Source organism: Hippoglossus hippoglossus, chromosome 7 (assembly GCF_009819705.1).
Source record: "Hippoglossus hippoglossus isolate fHipHip1 chromosome 7, fHipHip1.pri, whole genome shotgun sequence".
Classification (NCBI taxonomy): domain Eukaryota; kingdom Metazoa; phylum Chordata; class Actinopteri; order Pleuronectiformes; family Pleuronectidae; genus Hippoglossus; species Hippoglossus hippoglossus.
In genome coordinates this window covers 18,724,817-18,743,555 of record NC_047157.1, presented here as the reverse complement: position 1 = coordinate 18,743,555, position 18,739 = coordinate 18,724,817, and the positions used below count along the sequence as shown (strand labels likewise).

At 44.4% G+C, this 18,739-nt stretch overlaps 2 protein-coding genes across 4 annotated transcripts in view; both read left to right on the top strand.

The window, feature by feature from the left end:
• The window catches only part of LOC117764849 (basic salivary proline-rich protein 2), a 38,905-nt gene extending 29,543 nt beyond the window's left edge, over positions 1 to 9,362 (top strand). For both annotated transcript variants that reach the window (XM_034590940.1, XM_034590939.1), the window contains exons 8-9: positions 2,405 to 2,539; positions 5,491 to 9,362. In XM_034590940.1, the coding sequence (XP_034446831.1) occupies positions 2,405 to 2,539; positions 5,491 to 6,090 (735 nt within the window). In that variant the 3' untranslated portion in view covers positions 6,091 to 9,362. The remainder of the gene's footprint in view (positions 1 to 2,404; positions 2,540 to 5,490) is intronic.
• Positions 9,363 to 10,792: 1,430 nt separating this feature from the next.
• The window catches only part of si:rp71-79p20.2 (zinc finger protein 704), a 40,596-nt gene continuing 32,649 nt past the window's right edge, over positions 10,793 to 18,739 (top strand). The window contains exons 1-2 of one of the 2 annotated variants that reach the window (XM_034590941.1): positions 10,793 to 11,465; positions 14,238 to 14,473. In XM_034590941.1, coding sequence (XP_034446832.1) covers positions 11,187 to 11,465; positions 14,238 to 14,473 — 515 coding nt within the window. In that variant the 5' untranslated portion in view covers positions 10,793 to 11,186. The remainder of the gene's footprint in view (positions 11,466 to 14,237; positions 14,474 to 18,739) is intronic. The other variant, XM_034590942.1, reaches the window with a different exon arrangement.

Here is an 18,739-nt window from a genome sequence, read left to right as displayed (position 1 = left end):
AGTCAATGGCTTCAAATGAAATTATACCAGATGTTTATACTTTATTTAATTTATTTTCATTTATTGTTAGTGTGTGCATGTGTGAACAAACCTAATAGCTACCTCCCAAAAATGTATAAACTAACAAACTTTAATCAATCAATCAATCAATCAATCAATCAATCATCACTTTATTTGTGTCACAATTTTCTTAGAAGCAATGTAACACAAATTGCTTTACTGAAGAATATAATAGCCCCAAAATAATAATATACTTCCAGCTGGGTTGAGTTTTAACAATTAAGGGCAGTGGGGAAATAGAGACACAATGCTCGGATGGTGATCAGCCTTTTCCTGTGGGTTTGCTGGCACACACACGTCTGCTTGTGTGTGTATGGTTTTGTGTGTTTTCCAGAGCAAAGAAAACCCATGACTTTCTCGTTTGTGTTCGTGATTTAAGGAGACTGATATGGTTGTTAAAAACAATTTTGCTTTAGCTGTGGATGCCGGCCCCTCTGTTGACCTGCACTTTTAATCTGCGTATCTTTTAAATCCTTGATAGTGTGTGCGTTTGTGTGCATGTTTGCGAATACGTGAGTTTCTTCCGCCCCTTTGCACTGTGCTGCGCAGCACGGCATCAGAGTGGCCAGAGTCGAGAGTGGAAGGATGTATTATGTAAGAGCTTGGCAGGCTTCCAAGCCCCCTGTCTGTGTGTGTGTGTGTGTGTGCGTGTGTCTGTGTGTCTCTGTGTGTGTGTGAGTGTCAGTGTGTGTTCTCATTGAATCAATCAGCAAGTCTATCTAGAAACAGGCTAACAGGTAGCCAGTAGCCACTGTAGCGATAAATAATGGTCACATACTGAAGCCATTTACTCTGCCGCGGCTTCTATTACTCCCCCACACTGCACAGGAGGAGCTTATAAACGTTTAATCATCCTGGTCGCATGTGCACATGCCACCTCATGCTTTCTAATTGCTTTCTAATTGCTCTCCAGCAGCAGCAGTGATAGAAATTTAACAAAAGCAGTTACTCATTTTGTTGTTGTTTCACCACATCCAGCCTGGTTTTCTGCTGTTTCTCGGTGAAGGGTCGTGAATAACTGCTATTAAACGGACAGAAAATAAAGATACAATACAAAAATCTTCACGAGAACCTCGTTAGAATCACTAGTCGCATTTGACGGGGGTTGTGTTTTTGCAGCATCGTCTCGGACTAAATGGATTTGTGTCGAAACCTCGAGGAAAGATTATTCACAGAGGGTGGAGAAACCAATAAAACTCTTAATGAACGTTCAACAATTGAGCAGGCAGTTCCTTGACACTTGCACAGCACGAGCCATTCAGTAATCTGCTGTGGTGACACTTCACGCAGTAGTAACAGAAACATAAAGCTGTGGCAACAGAGGAGAGGAAATGTCAGTAGCATCTGATTCCAGTTAGGAGCTGGTTTCAGAGCAGCTGCCAGCTGAAGAGACTGTTTTCCAACGCCCACTCTCTTTATGACGGTGCCACTTGCTGATTCGTTTGTTTGGATCTCGACATAAAAGCTGCCCTTGGAGAGCACAACAGGGACATAAAAGACAGATCATTTTACATACGTGGATATTGAAATAGAGACATCTCTCATCAGAAAGCTGCAGAAGTGACACTTTTATGACTAGAACCTTGTTTTGATGAGAGCAGCACTGACCAAATCTGATAAAAAACTAATTGTTCATATTATTCTCACAGTGTAAGTGTGTTGTCATTCATGCAGCCATGATCTCTGACACCTATACATATATACACTCACATACACTCACACAGACACACATGCACACTCTGCTCGTGCTGTGCAACAAGGACACAGTTGACAAGTGAAAACTTTGACAGCTCGTAGGTCTTTGGACAAAAACTTGAATGCCACTCAGTGGAGTGCATTTCTCTGCCAAGGCCCATCAGTCTCCTTGAGTTCAATCAAGCTGCACCAAATTCCACACACTCAGAGTTATCAGTTCAATAAATATGTCAGAATTCTTCATCAAGATCCAGGAATTATTTTCTGAGAAATCAACGGAAATGTACGAAAAAAAACTAAGAACCGCCCCCCCCCCCCCAAAAAAAACCCAACCTGCATTCGCGCCAAACTTTTATGGGTTCTTCTCTGACCACATCCTTCCAGCGGGTTTCATGAAAATCCAATCAGTTTTTTTTTTGTATAACCTTGGTAATGAACAAATTAACATACAAACCAGCCAACAAACAAATGGACATCGTTGGAAACACAACCTCTTTGGCGGAGGTAAAAAATAAACGACACAGTGAAGCACAGCACTGTGTTATTATTACATCTAATTACATGTTTTAAATATTTCTGCATCATTGCACAAAGAATCCATCATAATTACAATACTTGCCTGAGAACCTCAATTGATTTTGTTTACCAGGAGGCCGTGTTCATGGGCAACGGGGAGCAGTACATCTGGAAGCCTCCAGAGGACGATGACATCATCACCTTGCACCCACCTCCACTCCGTGGCGAGAACGGACAGGGGCACCCATCTCCCCCAACTGCAAAGGAGGTAGTGCACGTGTGTGTATGTGGTGGTGGTGGGGGTAGTTGGTAGGAAGGGGGAACCCCTCCACAGGGGGAGCGGAAGGACAACAGGCAGACTGAAAGATGCACATGTCTCTGATTTGTTACTGCTGTGTTTACTGAGCGGGGTGCACATCTGATTGGGCACGCCGTCATGCTGCCGCTGCCCTTTGACCTGCCTGTCATATGAGGTTTTTGCTTCCACCAGTGGTTTCGTTACATCGATCCATGCACTCCCAACCCCCCTGCCTGAACCCTGACCCCAATCTCCTAGCCCCCCCCACTGGACTGTTAGTCACAACGCACCCGGCAGATCAGACATCACTATCACCTGCTGCCGAATAATGAATCACCACTTTGCATTCATCCGTTTAGGGGTTCACTGTTGTATCTCCTGGGCGCATGCAGACAGAACGTGATGAGCTCTACATGTATATATGTGGCGGAGTGTGTCTGGTGGTGATAGGGGGGGGGAAGCCTGCACTCACCAATCATGTCACATACCCCAGCACATGTGCTTCCAAACACAGCAACCCCACTCAATCTCTCTCTCAATCCCCCTTTGTTCCCTCTCTGCTGGACAGTAAATCCGGTGGTGTATGTATGATTGAAGAGTAACTCTGGATTTTGTGACTTTACACAGTTTGGGATTATTAATATAAAAAATTTTGATGTATCTATTCAGGGAGACATGTTGGCGTGAAGTTTTATGAAGTTTGAAGCTGCTGGTAACTTTCTTGTTTAAAACAGAGTTGAACCAAAAAGTTTGGAAGCTGCTGTATGTGGAGATTAAAGGGTTAAGTCTCTGCTGTTTGGCTCAACAGTTAAACTACTCCTCTGCAAGTCAGACTGGTACACAGAGCAGCTGGCCTTGACTGCGTTCTGCAATCGCTCTCCCAATTTATTTTTATTTCCCTCTAACTTTCTGTCCAGTTTTTTTTCTTCTTTTTTAAACTTTTTCTCTTCCTTATTTGCTGTGTTTTTCCACTGTTTAATTTGTTGTTGCCCTAACATGCCCATATACTTTGTATCCTCTGGAGGTTGTCAGTTGCAGCCGTCAAAAGGTGTTGAGTTTCCACTCCCACCTAAATCTCCTCCTCTCCTCTGGCGCTCTCTCCTTCTGCTCCACTCCCTTTGTGGCTATTAGGAGGCGCTGCCTTCCCCGACCAATCACGCTGCGCAAAGCATGTCTTACCAGATGAATATCAACTGCTCGCAGACCGCTTGGAAACTTGCACCGTATTTGCTATTCAGAAAGTTGATCACACAAAGATGCATCGCTTATGAATACTGTTGTGTTTCCATGGATAATCGCTGTGTGCAGAAATTAAAAAAGGACTTTCCAAAGCCTAAGTCTGGGCAGAGAGTTAAAGCAGCATCAGCCGAGACTTAACGGAGAGAGGGGGCTGAGGGGAGAAGAAAAGAAAACATACAGTGCACAGGCTTCCTCAACAGCTGCAGCCCAGTTTTGAAATCCCCATCATCTTGTGACTTCCTTCCTCTGCTGCACAGAGCTGCAAATTCTGTGTGCTCAGATGCACCCACACTCGCACAATTGCACATACGCGCGCACATGCACGCACACACACACATAATGCACATTGTGTGCACACACTTGTAGCATACGCCAGGGTCTTTGTTTATCCAAAAAGGTCACACAAGTGATTTGTGGGGGCAGGGTATCCGTGTTGCTGGAGGTTTGTCAGAGACGGAAAGAGAGAGAGTGATCTCCACAATTCAAGTCACAGCGGTTTTCACTTTAATCACATTTCCTGATATTATGTTTCTCTTTTGGAAGATTTAAAATACAAAGGCTCCATGAAAGTAAAGGCAAGGCGAGCACACAAAGAGTTTTGTCCATTGAATGTGTGCTCTCAGGTTTCAGTTTTTTTGGAGCAGAACAAAAATCTGTGCGTGAGTGTGTGCACGTGTGTGAAAGAGAGAGAGAGAGGGAGAGAGAGAGAGAGACAGAGATAGAGAGAGAAAGGGAGAGACTTTGCATAGCCGGTGTTTCTCAGGGCCACTAGAGCAGAGCTGTTAGTCTGGGTGTGAACACGGAAGGTAAACATGACCATGTCCCACAATCCTCTGCTCCTGTGCTCTCCTCGTGGAATTTTGACACAGAAATGCCAGAGGTCACAGGGCTGGTTTATCCGAATTCCCCAGAAGACCTCACACATGCCAGTCAGCTGCGAGTCGTAGATATCAAATCTGACGCTCTACACTGTAAAAAGCGCACACATGTACAGAAAAGACACAGAGACACTGTATTTACAGACTCATGCATACACCTGCAGTGAACACAGTCAGGAAAACAAGTACATTTGCCTCATTCAGAGCAAAGTCCATTAATGAACAACACTGTTTTTTTTTCCCTCTGCGAGCTGGCTGTCATCCAGATCTTTCACACCATACCCTGCTGTTCTCTTGCCAAAGCCGTTGTGGTGAAATTTTAACAGGTCCATCCACTGCAAAGCTAACTTTGTCTCTGTGCCGAGACCTCAACGGACTGATAACACAGTTTACTCTGTCTTATCCTACCCCGTCAAAATAGGTCAGGTTACAGCACAGAGCAAGCTCTGTCAACACATGTGCAAACTACTGTGCACACCCACACAATCCATGCTCACACACCGAATTAACAGCATCATATGTTTACTCTCATGTTAACATATTGTTCCTTTACAGTTTATAGTTGCTTAAATGTAGAAATCTGCACATAGGCTACTCTCAGCAAATTCAGAAACATGAAACTTAAGGTGGGAAAGAGTGATACTGTGCTGTATAACCTGTAGAAACAAGACCATGAATCAAGCAGAGTTACAGTCACCTTCTATTTCAAGTACTGTCGCCCATAGACTGAAGGACATAGTTGGACTGTAGTTCAGGGCCATTAACTGACACCATACTCTGCTCCTGTCTTCTGTGTGCTCTCAGATTGCAGACACTTACTCCATCGTGTGTAAATCCCAGAAGAAGAAACCTCCTATGGAAAACAACGGAGCGAAGACCCTCCCACGCTCCTTCGGTGGGGATAGGGGAAACCGGGGTCGAGGAAGAGGAGTCCAGGGCCCGGCGCGTTCCCAAGAGGAGCCCTGCTATGAGTCGGTTGGAGACAGGTCCTGGTCCACATGCGCAATGGCCGAGTCTGACCCCGCGTACGCTACTATCGACAGCCACCGGAAACGTGAGCAGGGGGGAACCAATAACGGCACAGCAGGGGGTAGTGCCACTCTGAAGAGAAAGAAGCAGGTGCCGCCTCCGCCGCCGCCGCCGCTGCCGCCGCAGCCACCACAGCAGCCACCGCAGCAACAACAACAGCAACAACAACAGCAACCGCAACCGCAACCACAACAACAAGCAGCACCAGCGGCACCTCAGGGCTCAGGACCCACCGCCCCGCCTGCTAGAGGCCTGCCTGGTGGGGAAAACTTCTATGAGAGCATCAGTGATGTGAAACAAGGGGGCAACAGCGCCAGCACCACCACCATCTTCACCTTCAATGATGGGATGGAGATGTACGTCACTGGCCTGTAGCTGGCTGACAGTCAGAAGGGCCCCAGAACCCTCTGGTACTGAGTCAGGAACGGGACCCTGTTGACCTGCCAGCAGGTTACTGTACATAGATACAAGGCCCTCTATAGACAAAACACATGAGGATCCATTTTTGTGTTGACATCAGGTACAAACAGGGTCTTAATCCAGGTTCAGACTTCCCTTGATTGGTCTGCACTTCAGAACCAGCCTAAGCCTAGTCCAGCCCGAATATGGACCAAATACATTTCAACAACCAAGAAAAAAAACAAAGAAAAGAAAACTGGAATTAACTGTACAACTTAAATCTACTGTGTCACTGACCATACTCACCTGTTTGTGCATCATTTTCCATAATATCTTTATTTTTATAAGAACACCGTACTCTTTAAAGAGTATGTGATGAAACTCACAACATGAGACAAAAAAACACTTTAATATATGTATAACAAAATAAATGTGCATGCATTGGGCAAACTCAAACACACCTGAACATAAAGTGTAGTAGCAAGGAGCCTGGATGTATTAAGAGTGTAAGGCACAATGATAGCTATTGTCACCCATAATCACACACAACCACAAGCACACACACACACACACACACACACACACACACACCCATAGGCCTCATCTTGGTGAGACTTATGTAATATAAGCAGATGGATGTTACAGAGATTTGCTGTGCTTAGCTCTCACTAAGCAAACATCTGAAACAGGTTCTCGGTGCACAGTGGCCTATTGCCTGGCCGACTGCATCGTGGTGCTTTGTTCAAACATAGCCCACATAATTTGTAGTTCTCCTTAAGCAAAGAGGCCAGTAAAGCCTTTTGTCACAGTTACACAAATTACCTTCAACGTGCCCTACATGTATTAGCAATTACCAATAACAGCCCTTGTGATATATATAGAAAGGGACTTCTTGCGCAATAAAGTTAATTATGAGATTAGTTAACAATCGGTGCTCAGATTTGACAAACATCTGTAGCCAGAAGCATGATGACACGCCTCAGCACACCCCCACACGGATACACTCAGACTTGGCGGAGTCCTGCAGGGTAAAGTGATCAGGTCAGGGGCATCGAGTGGGTGACAGATTTCACAATGTGAGATGTTGACTGTATTACTGGGATCAAATGAGAGAAGACTATTAAGAACTAAAAATAAATAAGGAAGTGAAAGTGTCCAAAATAGCACAGGATGTTTCATTATATGCAGTTAATATGTCATAATGTTTTTGGCTTGATTTTAGGACCATTTTAATTTCGCACTGGTCAGCTGCAGGACTGGTTTGCCTAATCGTGTGCTTTAAAGGGTGTTTCCAAAACGCCGTCCTGATTCGCTCCCATGGTCTCAAGACAGAACCAGAGTGGCCCTGCAGCTCACCAGACTTAAGTCTGATGGTTGAAACAGCAACAGAAGGCTAAGGCTCCAAGAAAAATAAAGAGCTGGGCACGAAAATTGCCAGCGAGTGTCCTTTGGAAGGTTGCCCCTCGCCCTCTCCCCACCCTTGTCTCCAGCCTCTGAATTCTCTCCCATTGTAAACAATGTCTTTCCCATGTAGATTTGGGGAACATTAAAAACAGCGGACGAAAACAAAACATTAGAGCCTTAATAAATGGGCATAAAGATGAGAGTTGGAGAGGGATACAAGCTGCTCCCAGGCTGAGAGACGGAGGACGCATTAGAATGAGCTCCCTGAGACAAACATGCGAAAACAAAGAAAAAACGGGTTTTAAAATGTTAGTAGCATACGCTCACAAATGCTACTGCGTCTGAAAGTATGTAAAAATGATTGCACTCTGTATTTTATGCACTGTTTCTTTTTTTTCTTACCTACTGACAATACCATTGGTTAAATAGCTCATGCCACTGCCATAAAAACAGTATGTTTATGTTGTTGGTGCAATTTTTTCTGCTTGATCAAAAAAGTGCATGCTTTGATATATGGAGATGAAAACAAATATTGTGGTACTTAATTGATCTCTTGTTCGTTGAACTTTTCTGTTGTACTCTTTTGCCGCGTGATGCAAAGCAGCATTCTATTTTTTTTCAAAGCAACAACTTGGAGGAAGAGAGAAGAGAAAGAGAGAGAGAGAGAGAGAGATAGAGAGAAAGCACAGAGAGTTTATGGCAGAGAATTGTTTATCCTCCCCTCTGGTGGAGCAGGACAGAGCAATGGTGGTGGGGGAGGGAGATGGAGAACAGCTAGTGTGGAGTTGGATGAGGATCGCTGCAAATGGACATGGATCCAAAGGACCCTCCTCCTCCCCATAGCGTGCACACTCATACACTGGCAGGCACACACACACACACAATGCAACATTGAGCCATGTGCGTTTTCAGTTTCGGGGAAGAAGCACATTTTGCTTCCACTTGGTCTACCCTTGCATACACTCCTCCCCCGGCTGTGTTCATCCTCCAGTAACCGACACAGGCCTCTCTCTTCTCTGCTTCACCTCGCTCCCTCGCTGTGCAGGGGAGTGGCGTTTGATGTCCAGTTCTGAGGGACTCTGGGAGTGATATGGGGGGGGGGGGGGGGGGGGGGGGGGGGGGGGGGGGGGGGGGGGGGGGGGGGGTTTGGAATGGGGGTGAGACAGAGGCTGTGGGTCAGGCCAACCCCATGTCTGATATGAACGATGCACCAACGGCTCAACCACTGTCTGATATGAGAAATGGCTAACAGCTGGGACGCTTAACAAGCTCTGTTGAGGCTACCTTTAGACAATGCTGGCAGGAAATCACTATCACACTTAATCCTTCTCCTGTGGCTGTCACTTTACGCGTCACCTTTTCTTTATCCTAAGAGAAAGCACTGATCTGATATATTTTTTGCTGAGCACTGTCACACGCTGATCGAGACGGACGTTCATTGCACAATCAAATACAGTATGATGATGTAAATGTGTAAAAAATACTCTGTTGCTGTTCTGATGTTGTTCCAATGTAACATACAGTATACAGTATATTTGTTGAAAAAAAGATGGTTATCACAGACACTGTACTTTGTGGATGCAAAGTGTTTCATGCTTTCCATGCAGATACAGATGCTGTTTGTTAATCGTTTTCAGATATAATTATGGGCCAATACTGCTGTGACAGCTGTAGCCAATGTTGTATGTTCTTAAAGCACAGGGTTTAGTCTAAAAATAGCAAATATAATAAAAAAAATATAGTGACAGTGCAGATATGCAAAAGATTGTAATGTTTTATATTAACCTTCATAAAATATTTAAGTGAGTTTTTACTTTTCTAATAAAGTGGCACATTATAACGCGTCTCTGTCTTTTGCCAGTGGTGTTATTGCTTCATGCACTTTATTATACCAGGTTAAATCTCTGGAGCAGCCTCACAGTAATAACTGTAGCTTACAATAAATTCATTTTGCAGTAAAATGTGTTTGTGTAGTATTAAGCAATAAACTTTAAGGGGCTGGGCTCTGCAGGCATTTTAGAAATAGGTTATATTGAGAGACAGGGGAACAAACACTTATATACTGCATCTCTCAATAATAAAATGTGTTTGATGTTCATAAATTCAATCTTACTATGACTACATCAAGCAAGTTGCTACAACATTATATCAAATATCACGTATATGCATCTAATGTAAGCAGGAACAGTTCAGACAAACAAATACATTGCAATGAGACTACATTCTCCACTGTGTATCTACATGATACCGTGAAAAAATAGAAACATATTCCTCCATTTTCATATTAAAATATCTTTTGCATTGCAAGGACATAAAAAAAGCAAAGTGTCTCTTATTGTGTCCACTTTATAAGGCAATCAAGTCACAAACTAGACCTCAAAGTTGGCCTGGATGTAAATCAATAAGTGTACCTACACACTTTATTGGGAAAGTGGTCTCAGACTTTTGGAACCCACTGCAGCATGACAGTCTCCGTGTTTATTGCAGTGTAATTGTCTTGGGTTCATTATTTAGTACAGGGATTCGTGTTATTGTCACTGGTGAAAGTACATGTATTACGTTTTGAGGTACTGGTACTTTCCTATGAATATTTCCATTGTCTGCTACTTCACTACATGTCAGAGGCAAATATTGTATTTTTACTCGACTAAATTTATCAGACGGTCGGTTACTTTCCATTTCAAGATTTTATATGTAAAATGCGATCGGTTCAAAAATAGGATGCAACAGTTCAAACAACAGTCAAATCAAAACACAGAAACGGCTCAATGTACTTTTAACACTCTGGGGCCATTTTTGAAACACTTGGAAGCCAATTCACTTTTCACACTTAAATTAAATAAAAGTTCAATGCTAATACTTTTGTTTTACTTGTAATTGAACGTTTATATACTGTGATATCATAATTTGTACACGAGCAGAAGATCTTGGCTTCTAATACCACTCACTGCTTGTTTGCAGACGCCATCATGTTAATGTTTACACGATGACAACTGGGGTTTTAAGACACTCCTCATAATAGATCGAGTTTTAAAACTTCTGCTGGAGTAAACAATCTGACTCAGGAGGTTTCACTGCATCGATAATAACACGCTTGCACAGTTTAGTTCGTGCAATAACACGAGCACGGCTCGCTAGATCACCATCTGCAGGCGGGTAAATGCGCAGTTACCGCGGAGGCCTGGCGGCTGCCTGCGCTCGGGTCTCCGGCCTCGGCCGCAGACACCGGCCGGTAAACTGCAGGACACGCCCCCCTCCCGTCCTTCCACCCACATCACTCGGATTAAAAAACACAGTGATTGACGCGGCGGCGGCGGCCAATCAGGGCCCGCCTCGCCGTGGACGCGTGCCAGAATGTGATGTTTTTGCGCGCGGCGGACCAATGGGAGCGAGGCGGGGGGGGCGTGGCATTGGTTTGGAGAAAAGAGGCAAAACAATCTTGAATCGTCCGGACCGGGCGGCAGCTGGAGATCCTGCTGGAGGCGGCGGTGGGAAAAAAACGAAAACTTTGCATGTAGAGTAGAAAGTTTAAGAGTCGGATCCAGTCGAGACAATCCCGATAAATGTATCAAACTCCAGCAATTTGCACTAAAACCTATAGAAAGCTGGTTTTCTTTCTTTAGTCTCCACTCGCCCCCCGCTCTGAAGAAGGAAAAAAAAAAAGAAAAATGGATTCCAGATACATTTCGGAGAAGTCTTCGGTCGGGACGAGGGTCGGCGGCGGCGTCGGAGCGGACTTCAACTGCCGGGCAGGCCGCTCCGTGCTCCGCGACGCCCGGGTCCTCACGGCGGAGAAGAGCGGCCCCGTGATGCCGGTGTACACGCACGGGCCCGTCCTCTACAAATTCGTAATGGACGTCAGCGCGGCGGAGGTGAAAAGTGGAAGAACCCCCGGAGAAGGGAGCGCACCGGCTCCGGGTGCTCGGATAATGTACGACGCGGAAAAAGTAAGTGACGTTCAGGCGCGTTTTCAGTGCGTGTGTGTGTGTGCGTGTGTGCGACTCCAGTCAAGTGTCAACAAACACAACATGTACCGGGAAGTTTGACAGCTTATCATGAGACGTGTGACACTCGCCGCTGCACGCCGTGTTGTGTTGTGTGTTCTTTACCGGACTCAACAACTCTTCACCCTCCTCGGCAAAGTGTCGGTCATTTCGCCGACTGCCGTCTGCGCTCGACTTGATTACGTCGCATCCAGACGGATTAAATGGCGGCGGCTCGTTCTGCGTGCAAAAGTTTAGCAGAAAGGGGGGAAGGGACTTTCAAACTAGCGGCCACGCAGCCCCCTCCCCCCCCCGGTAACCTCAGGGTGGAGCTACAGCAGAGGCGTTGTTAGGATGGGTGGGGGGGGGCCGGCCCTGCCCAGCCCAGAAATCTCAACACGTCCACCCCACTTTTCAAAATAAACAACATATAAGACACAGGACATCATCATCCACTTCTGTTGCTTTTTCATCATCTCCCTCTCTCACAATTATTTCTACTCATCCATTAAATATTCACAATGGTGATTTACACAGTTATATTCAGTTGTAAATGGTCTGTATTTATATATCGCTCTTCTAGTCTTATGACCACTCAAAGTGCGTTCCACACTCGCATCCATGCATTTTTACTATGAGGTTCAGTATCTTGCCCAAGACCGGGATGGAACCGCTGACCTTCTGGTTAGAGGATGACCGCTCTACCCCCTCAGCCACAGCCGCCCAGTCTGCTTCCAAAAACGTTTGACAACCTCTGATCACCCATCAGCAAAATGCAGTTGACCCAACAAGTTTTTCGACACTACTCATCGCATTTTCTCTGTGTTCGTAATTATGTGATTGTTGCAGGATTGTGACGTATAACAACGTCAGCCAGTGGAAAGTCCCGCAATAAATTTGCGGTGTTGATTGTCCAAACGTGCAGTAAAAACAGACTGCAAAATAAGCTAACAAAATAAACACAATCACTATGTGCAAATAGAGTGAAGCTGTAGTGCAGCAGGACAACAAGCTGAGCAAGGTCGAACATTAACATTTAATTACTATGCAGATGTGATGGATTTGTGACCAGAGGACAATAGAGCAATGGAGGAGGTTGCAAAGATGTAGGAACCAATATTGATTATTAATTTACAAGCACGTTGAAGGACCATCTTTAAATGTAGAGATAAACTTGTTGCTCTTATTTTCATTTGTTCCTGCGGCCTCCTCTCTTTTCGTCTCTCACCCGCGAGTGCAATGCATGATGGTATATATTGCTCGGTTAGTGACCATCGTGGCATCGGTTGTAAACCACTTTTCACAATGCATTTTGGGAAACAATAAGTCCACTATATTGGAAACAAAAAATGATTCACTAAACATTCGGACTGCATTACAAAATGGTGAACTCTCTTCATAGTGATTATGGACTGTTTCGGACACAGGCACTGTTTTTTACTTAAAGGTTTGAGTTAGATGTGTAGGTTGGCTTTCACCACATGAAATCAGAATACACAAAATAACTGTAATTTTAGTTTATTTTCTACAGCAGCAGTACAAAATAAAAGTCTTGATGTTGATGAATCAGTCATGGCTTCTGCTTCTATTGTGAGACAAGGGCTCCTTTTGAGCTGTGACAAATTCAAACTGTGACAAACGCTCGGTCTGTCCTTTCTTATCTGATGCTCTCCTCTTCTTCACCTGTCTGTTTGTGTCTTATCCGTCTGTCGCTCTCCTCATCTCTTCTCCTGTCCTGCTCCAAAAAAGGAATCAAACGTATGCCAAGAAATATCCAACTAGATCTCCCATATTAAATGTGACAATTACTTCTTAAACATATTTTATTAATCAATTTATTTTCTTAATAGACTTAATTGAACACACAGATCAATATCACATTGGGCAAACTATTAATACCTTAATCCTGCCAAAAAGGTGCAAAATGGTCATCAATACAAATTATTCCATATGTTTTGATAGTTACACAACACAACAACAGTACTGGATGGCCAATACAGGGAGATAGTCAATACAGCAACACGTGTACATCAATCAGCACAATTCTCCTCCGGTGGATTGTGTGATCTGATAATATTTATATCTACCACAACATTATCAGAATAGCTAGCTTGCCACAGAGCCCTCTTCTCTCAGCCATCTGCTACAGCAACAGACATTAACTCTTCCTCCAACTTCTCTAGCTTCGTCTGTGCCCGTTGCCTTCACCCGTTTTCCTAACAAATCCTTCTTTATTCTCAGTCTTCATGCCCTCTCTCTGTGAATTAGGTTGCAAGCTGCTACCACCAGATGCCATCAATGACAAGTAACCGGTGCTCTCTCACACAAAGTTTGCACTGCGCATGAGCCAAGTTATGGGAAGTAGATCAGCTGCTTGACTGAAACGCAGATGACCCGAAATCTATGAGCAGTAATCCGAGCAAGTGCTCTCTGGTTTTCCTTTTCATATGTGACTTAAGATTTATGTTTTTCAGCTTCTGAACTTATGCTTGCTAATAACAAGCAAACCTGATATGTATTTCAGGCTGTATTTATTTTACATGCAAGATATACAGCCACGAATTTTGCAAGTGTGTAGTTCAGATCAAACTGAAGACTGGGTTCGACGTTGGTCAGGTCCGACCAAAAATATAAATTTATGGTATTACCAGACCTAATGTTTCTGATGGATATGCATGCTGATATCAGCCTTGAAATGATAGACTGACTTTAACATTTATTATTTTCATTTTCCAGACTGGTCTTGGGGATCATAAAGACACTGGCTCCACTGGGATCCTGAAGAGGGCCAGTCCCACTCACTGCCCTGGCATCAACGGTCTTTTACCAGGTGGCTTCAAGCATCTGGACATCAGCAACCCATGGAAACAGGCAGAGCTGGCCAACAACTTCAGGGCAGCACAAGTGCAAAACGCACCACCGGCAGAAAGACAACCGCTCCCTTCCTCCCACATCCCTGTCCCCAGAAACAGGTACAGAGCGGCCATTAATCTTCTTAAACCCCTGTTGTACCTTTTCCTTTGGTTTATTTTTGTTTTATCGGTGTTGAGAGAGAAAAGACACCTTTAAGTATTGCAGTCATTTAATGGGTTTCTAACCTTACCGTGGCATTTAACCATGAGGTTTGGGAAAAAGTGTAATCACCCTAGTTTACTCAGGAGCACATAGTTATTTACCAGACCTATTTGTTTGTGCATAGCTCTAGTTCTATTCAGCCCAGTCCAGGAGCTAATTTGCTTCTGACTTTGTGGTGTTAAAAACAATCAACATTTTCATGCTCAACTCCGACCCTGTGTTCTATAACCGAGTCCTGACTGGAAATGGAATGCACCCTCTAGCTACAACAGTACAGTGGTTGGGTTATGAATGGTGTGGGGGCGTACTGGTCAACTGACCACATGTTTGGTATTCTATCCAGAATAGTTATGAAATAGGCCCTAAGCGAGCCAGAGCCGGAGATGAGGGCCACGATTGCCCCATCGCTTGACAGAAGGAAAAGAGAGCAAAGGAATGAGATAGTTACAAGATGATGGTGTTGAGTGTTTATAGATCAGTTTACTGTGTTTAGGAAAGTTTTCACTAATCAAGCAATTCAAGGGCTTGCTTGCATTATATTCTGGCCAGGCTAGCGTATGTCTCAGCGTGACGTGCTCTCTGCATGTCGGGCAGGAAGATGAACTTTGTTGTGCGTTTTGCTTGATGTCTCTTGCTTCAGTACAGTGAAGTGAACCTTTGTTACTGTTGATTCACACAAGATTTACACTGGCACATTTTTGCTCAGGTAATTCTTCAATCGTCCTTTGGCAAACATACATGCACATTTGTACTATTTCACACAGAGCAAGCAGAAAATACATCCAGGGACAAGCCTACTGTACTGATAAGGGATTATGTAACAGTGAAGAGCACTGGGTGAGGCTGCAGGCGGTGCCTAAGCCTTTATTTTACACTGCTATTGGTTACTGTCTGAATCAAGTTGGTGCTTATTCCCATTAAGCAACCGCTCTTATACATTAACAAAATTACTGGGACAGTACTATCTACAATCTCAGCAGCCCTTTATTGAATAGGCATTCAACATTCTACCTTATTTTCTGAACCACAGTATATGATTGTTTCAAAAAATGTTTGGATATACATTTTTTAGGTGTGTGTGTGTGTGTGTGTGTGTGTGTGTGTGTGTGTGTGTGTGTGTGTGTGTGTGTGTGTGTGTGTGTGTGTGTGTGTGTGTGTGTGTGTGTGTGTGTGTGTGTGTGTGTGTGTGTGTGTGTGTGTGTGTGTGTGTGTGTGTGTTAACGTCACACTTGCTCCTTTCCTTCCTTTTATCTTCATCATGTGAACTTCACTGGTCATGTATGATGCGAGGGAGTGTCTCTGGGAAGCGTGCAAGACTGAACACGCTTTTAAACAAAATGGGTTGAACGATTGTGGTGAATTTATGACATCACAAAACTCTCAGAACCAATCAGAATGAACACAGGAGAGTGGAGCTGTTGGGTCAAACCCACAATCTCTACTCCACAGCATGTTGACGGCTATCTCAGGACACTGCTACAGCTATAATGAGCTCTGCGTTGACATTACACAGCTGCTAAAGGAGATTGCATAACATTATATAACAGTGTGGTCATGTCAGCCCGGCCTCGCTGCTGCTCCATTGGTCTTTCATATTAAGTCCCTGTCTTTACCCTGCTCAAATTGGCTTTTGTTTTGCAGTTGGTGACAAGAGGCCCTGCTCTCCTCTTTCACCATGAAACAATCAGCTTTTCTTTTAACCCTGAATCACTTTTCGGTTTAAACCATTTAAATACAATATTCAGTTGATTGGATGAACTTTTAAAAGCTTTGTGTATTAAAACACAACTACATGTGGTGCTCATCAGAAATTATAAAAGCAGTTTGGACAGGCACTGTACCACCTAAACTTACTGACAGTAATTGGATTTGACCGGAGTGCAACAGTTTCACCAAGTTACAGTTTCACCAAGTTACAGTCGCACAACGCTAATACACTTTTGAACTGCAGCGTGATGCAACATTTTTTTCTTCCAAGTAATGGTCACAGTGGCGAGGCTGCACTTACCAGCCCAGTGAGTGCGCACATCTCCGCTTGCGGGTGTGACTAATTGTGCATTTGCTGCACTCTGTGCCCTACTTTAGTTAATGCCAACCAACCCATTTATTTTCATTTGCTCCCCACCACCTTAGGTAATACCTCCGTTGTGTTTCGGGGATTAAGTTTGTTTACAGAGACCTAAGCTATAAAGCCTATGTGTTTTACATTAACAACTGTCTCACTTAAAGTGTTGTTTGTCAGGTACAACTTTCAGTGCATTCACACCTTTTCTTGTCATTTTGCAAATGCTGCAAAGTAGGTCACTATCTTTTAGGCAAGCATGGACAAAGCTCTGAGAGGAGGAAAGAGGAGGAACCTAGATAATCGCTCACTCACACTTGTGCATATTCATCCAAATACATTCAAACCTACACATATATATTTGCACTCCTACCCATCTTATCAACTTTGCCCCTGTGTGTGTCTTTCTCTCTCCTTCCCTCGTTCTGTTAAAGTCTCTCTTTCACTCACACCCTCATAGCGGAGCTCGTTCTACCTGTCAATACTCATCAGCTTAGGATCCAGGGCACTGATAACAGAACAAAGCACAGTGTGAATGGACTGAAAAACGAGGTCTGACGAAATGAAGCGGGGAGGGGGTATTTTGTATTGATGTGAAACGCTTTTCTTTCTTATCTGTCCTTGGTCAGGTACACTGTCACCACAGTAGGATAACATGAATAGAAAACACTGAGTCTGCATAAACAGGACACCAGAGAAACCAACTGGAGGGTGGGTGTTGGGGGTGTTGGAAATGACAGCTCTGTTTTTAACAAAATTACCGGCCAGCCGTCAACTCAGACTGCTCAGAGTCATCGGGAGGGCTTAGGCCGGGCTAGGCAGTTCGTTGACCACCTCTCCGTCCCCCTTCGACCCCCCCGCCACCAATCCTCTTCTCCCAAAGGAGACATTACAGCCTGTTGTTGAAGGTCAGAGTCAGAGGAACAGCCACCCGCCCCCACTCTTGTCTGGGATGTTTAACCCACATCCAGACTGCTGACGAGGCCTCCAGAGTCTAGCACTCCTCTCTCAGGTGGTTATTCTCGTTTATATTTTTTCATATCAATAATATTTTCCTCTTTCTGCTTTCATGTTAGTCTTATAATTAGTTTTTCAAAACTCTGAATTTCATGCAGCTATTTCTACACTTCCTTGTTGCCCTTTTTTCCCCCTTCCAGACCATAAGAGGTTAATGCTCTTGCACTGACACAAGCAGGGGTGAAAGGTCACCCTCAATGAATGGAGTTATGCAGAGGGGGTTGGTGGCGGTAGGGCTTGTGTGCGGGTCAGATCAGGACACGAGCAGGCATCTGGCACGTCTGCTAGGTCAGCCTCAGGATCTGGGTTAGGTGCTAGTGTAGACAATTTATAACCACAGATGATTATAGCAGACATATAATCACTTAACCGTAGCTTTACTGGATCCTGATTTATGGAGAAGTGAGGATCTAGTGTCAAAGCATTTTTTTCCTATTTGATCTGTGTTTTGCAGCTTTGCACCAGGCTCTGAATCTCTCACAGAAATGAGGGCCTCTGGGAGAAGCTCCATCTCTTTCTCTCTCCGTCTCTATCTCTCTCCCTCTCTGTCTTTGTGAGTACAAGGCCCTAATGAGACATTAATCATCTGCTGTTATGCAGGGAAGACGAAGCAAGGCAAAATCAATTTCATAAGTGAAGAGTGGAGTAGGAGGCCATGAAGGAATGTTATCTGCAAACCTTCTGCTCCATTGCAAAAGTAGATAGACGAGGTTAAGAGTGGATTGATTGTATGTGTATTCTAACTCCTCACATACTTTTTCCACATCTAGTCGTGTACATGTGGGTTGTTTATCTGTGCTCAAGCACGGTACCATAGGGACACAGCGAGAGAAGTAAAATCATATCAAGAGGAAAGGAAACTCTTGTTGCGCAGCTCTGGCTCCGCTGCAGCAAAATGCTTTACCGCTTGCTCACTCACACTAATAGAGCCTTACATAAGGCCCCCTGTTCTGCCTCAGTAGCATTCAAAGATACCCCAGTCAACGTCTTTCTTCAATCAGTCTTTCTGTTCTTCTACCCAGCTCTTCATACCAACAGCAGCTGCTCTGAGGCTTGCCCCTCTGCTCACCAGCTCCTCCAAACC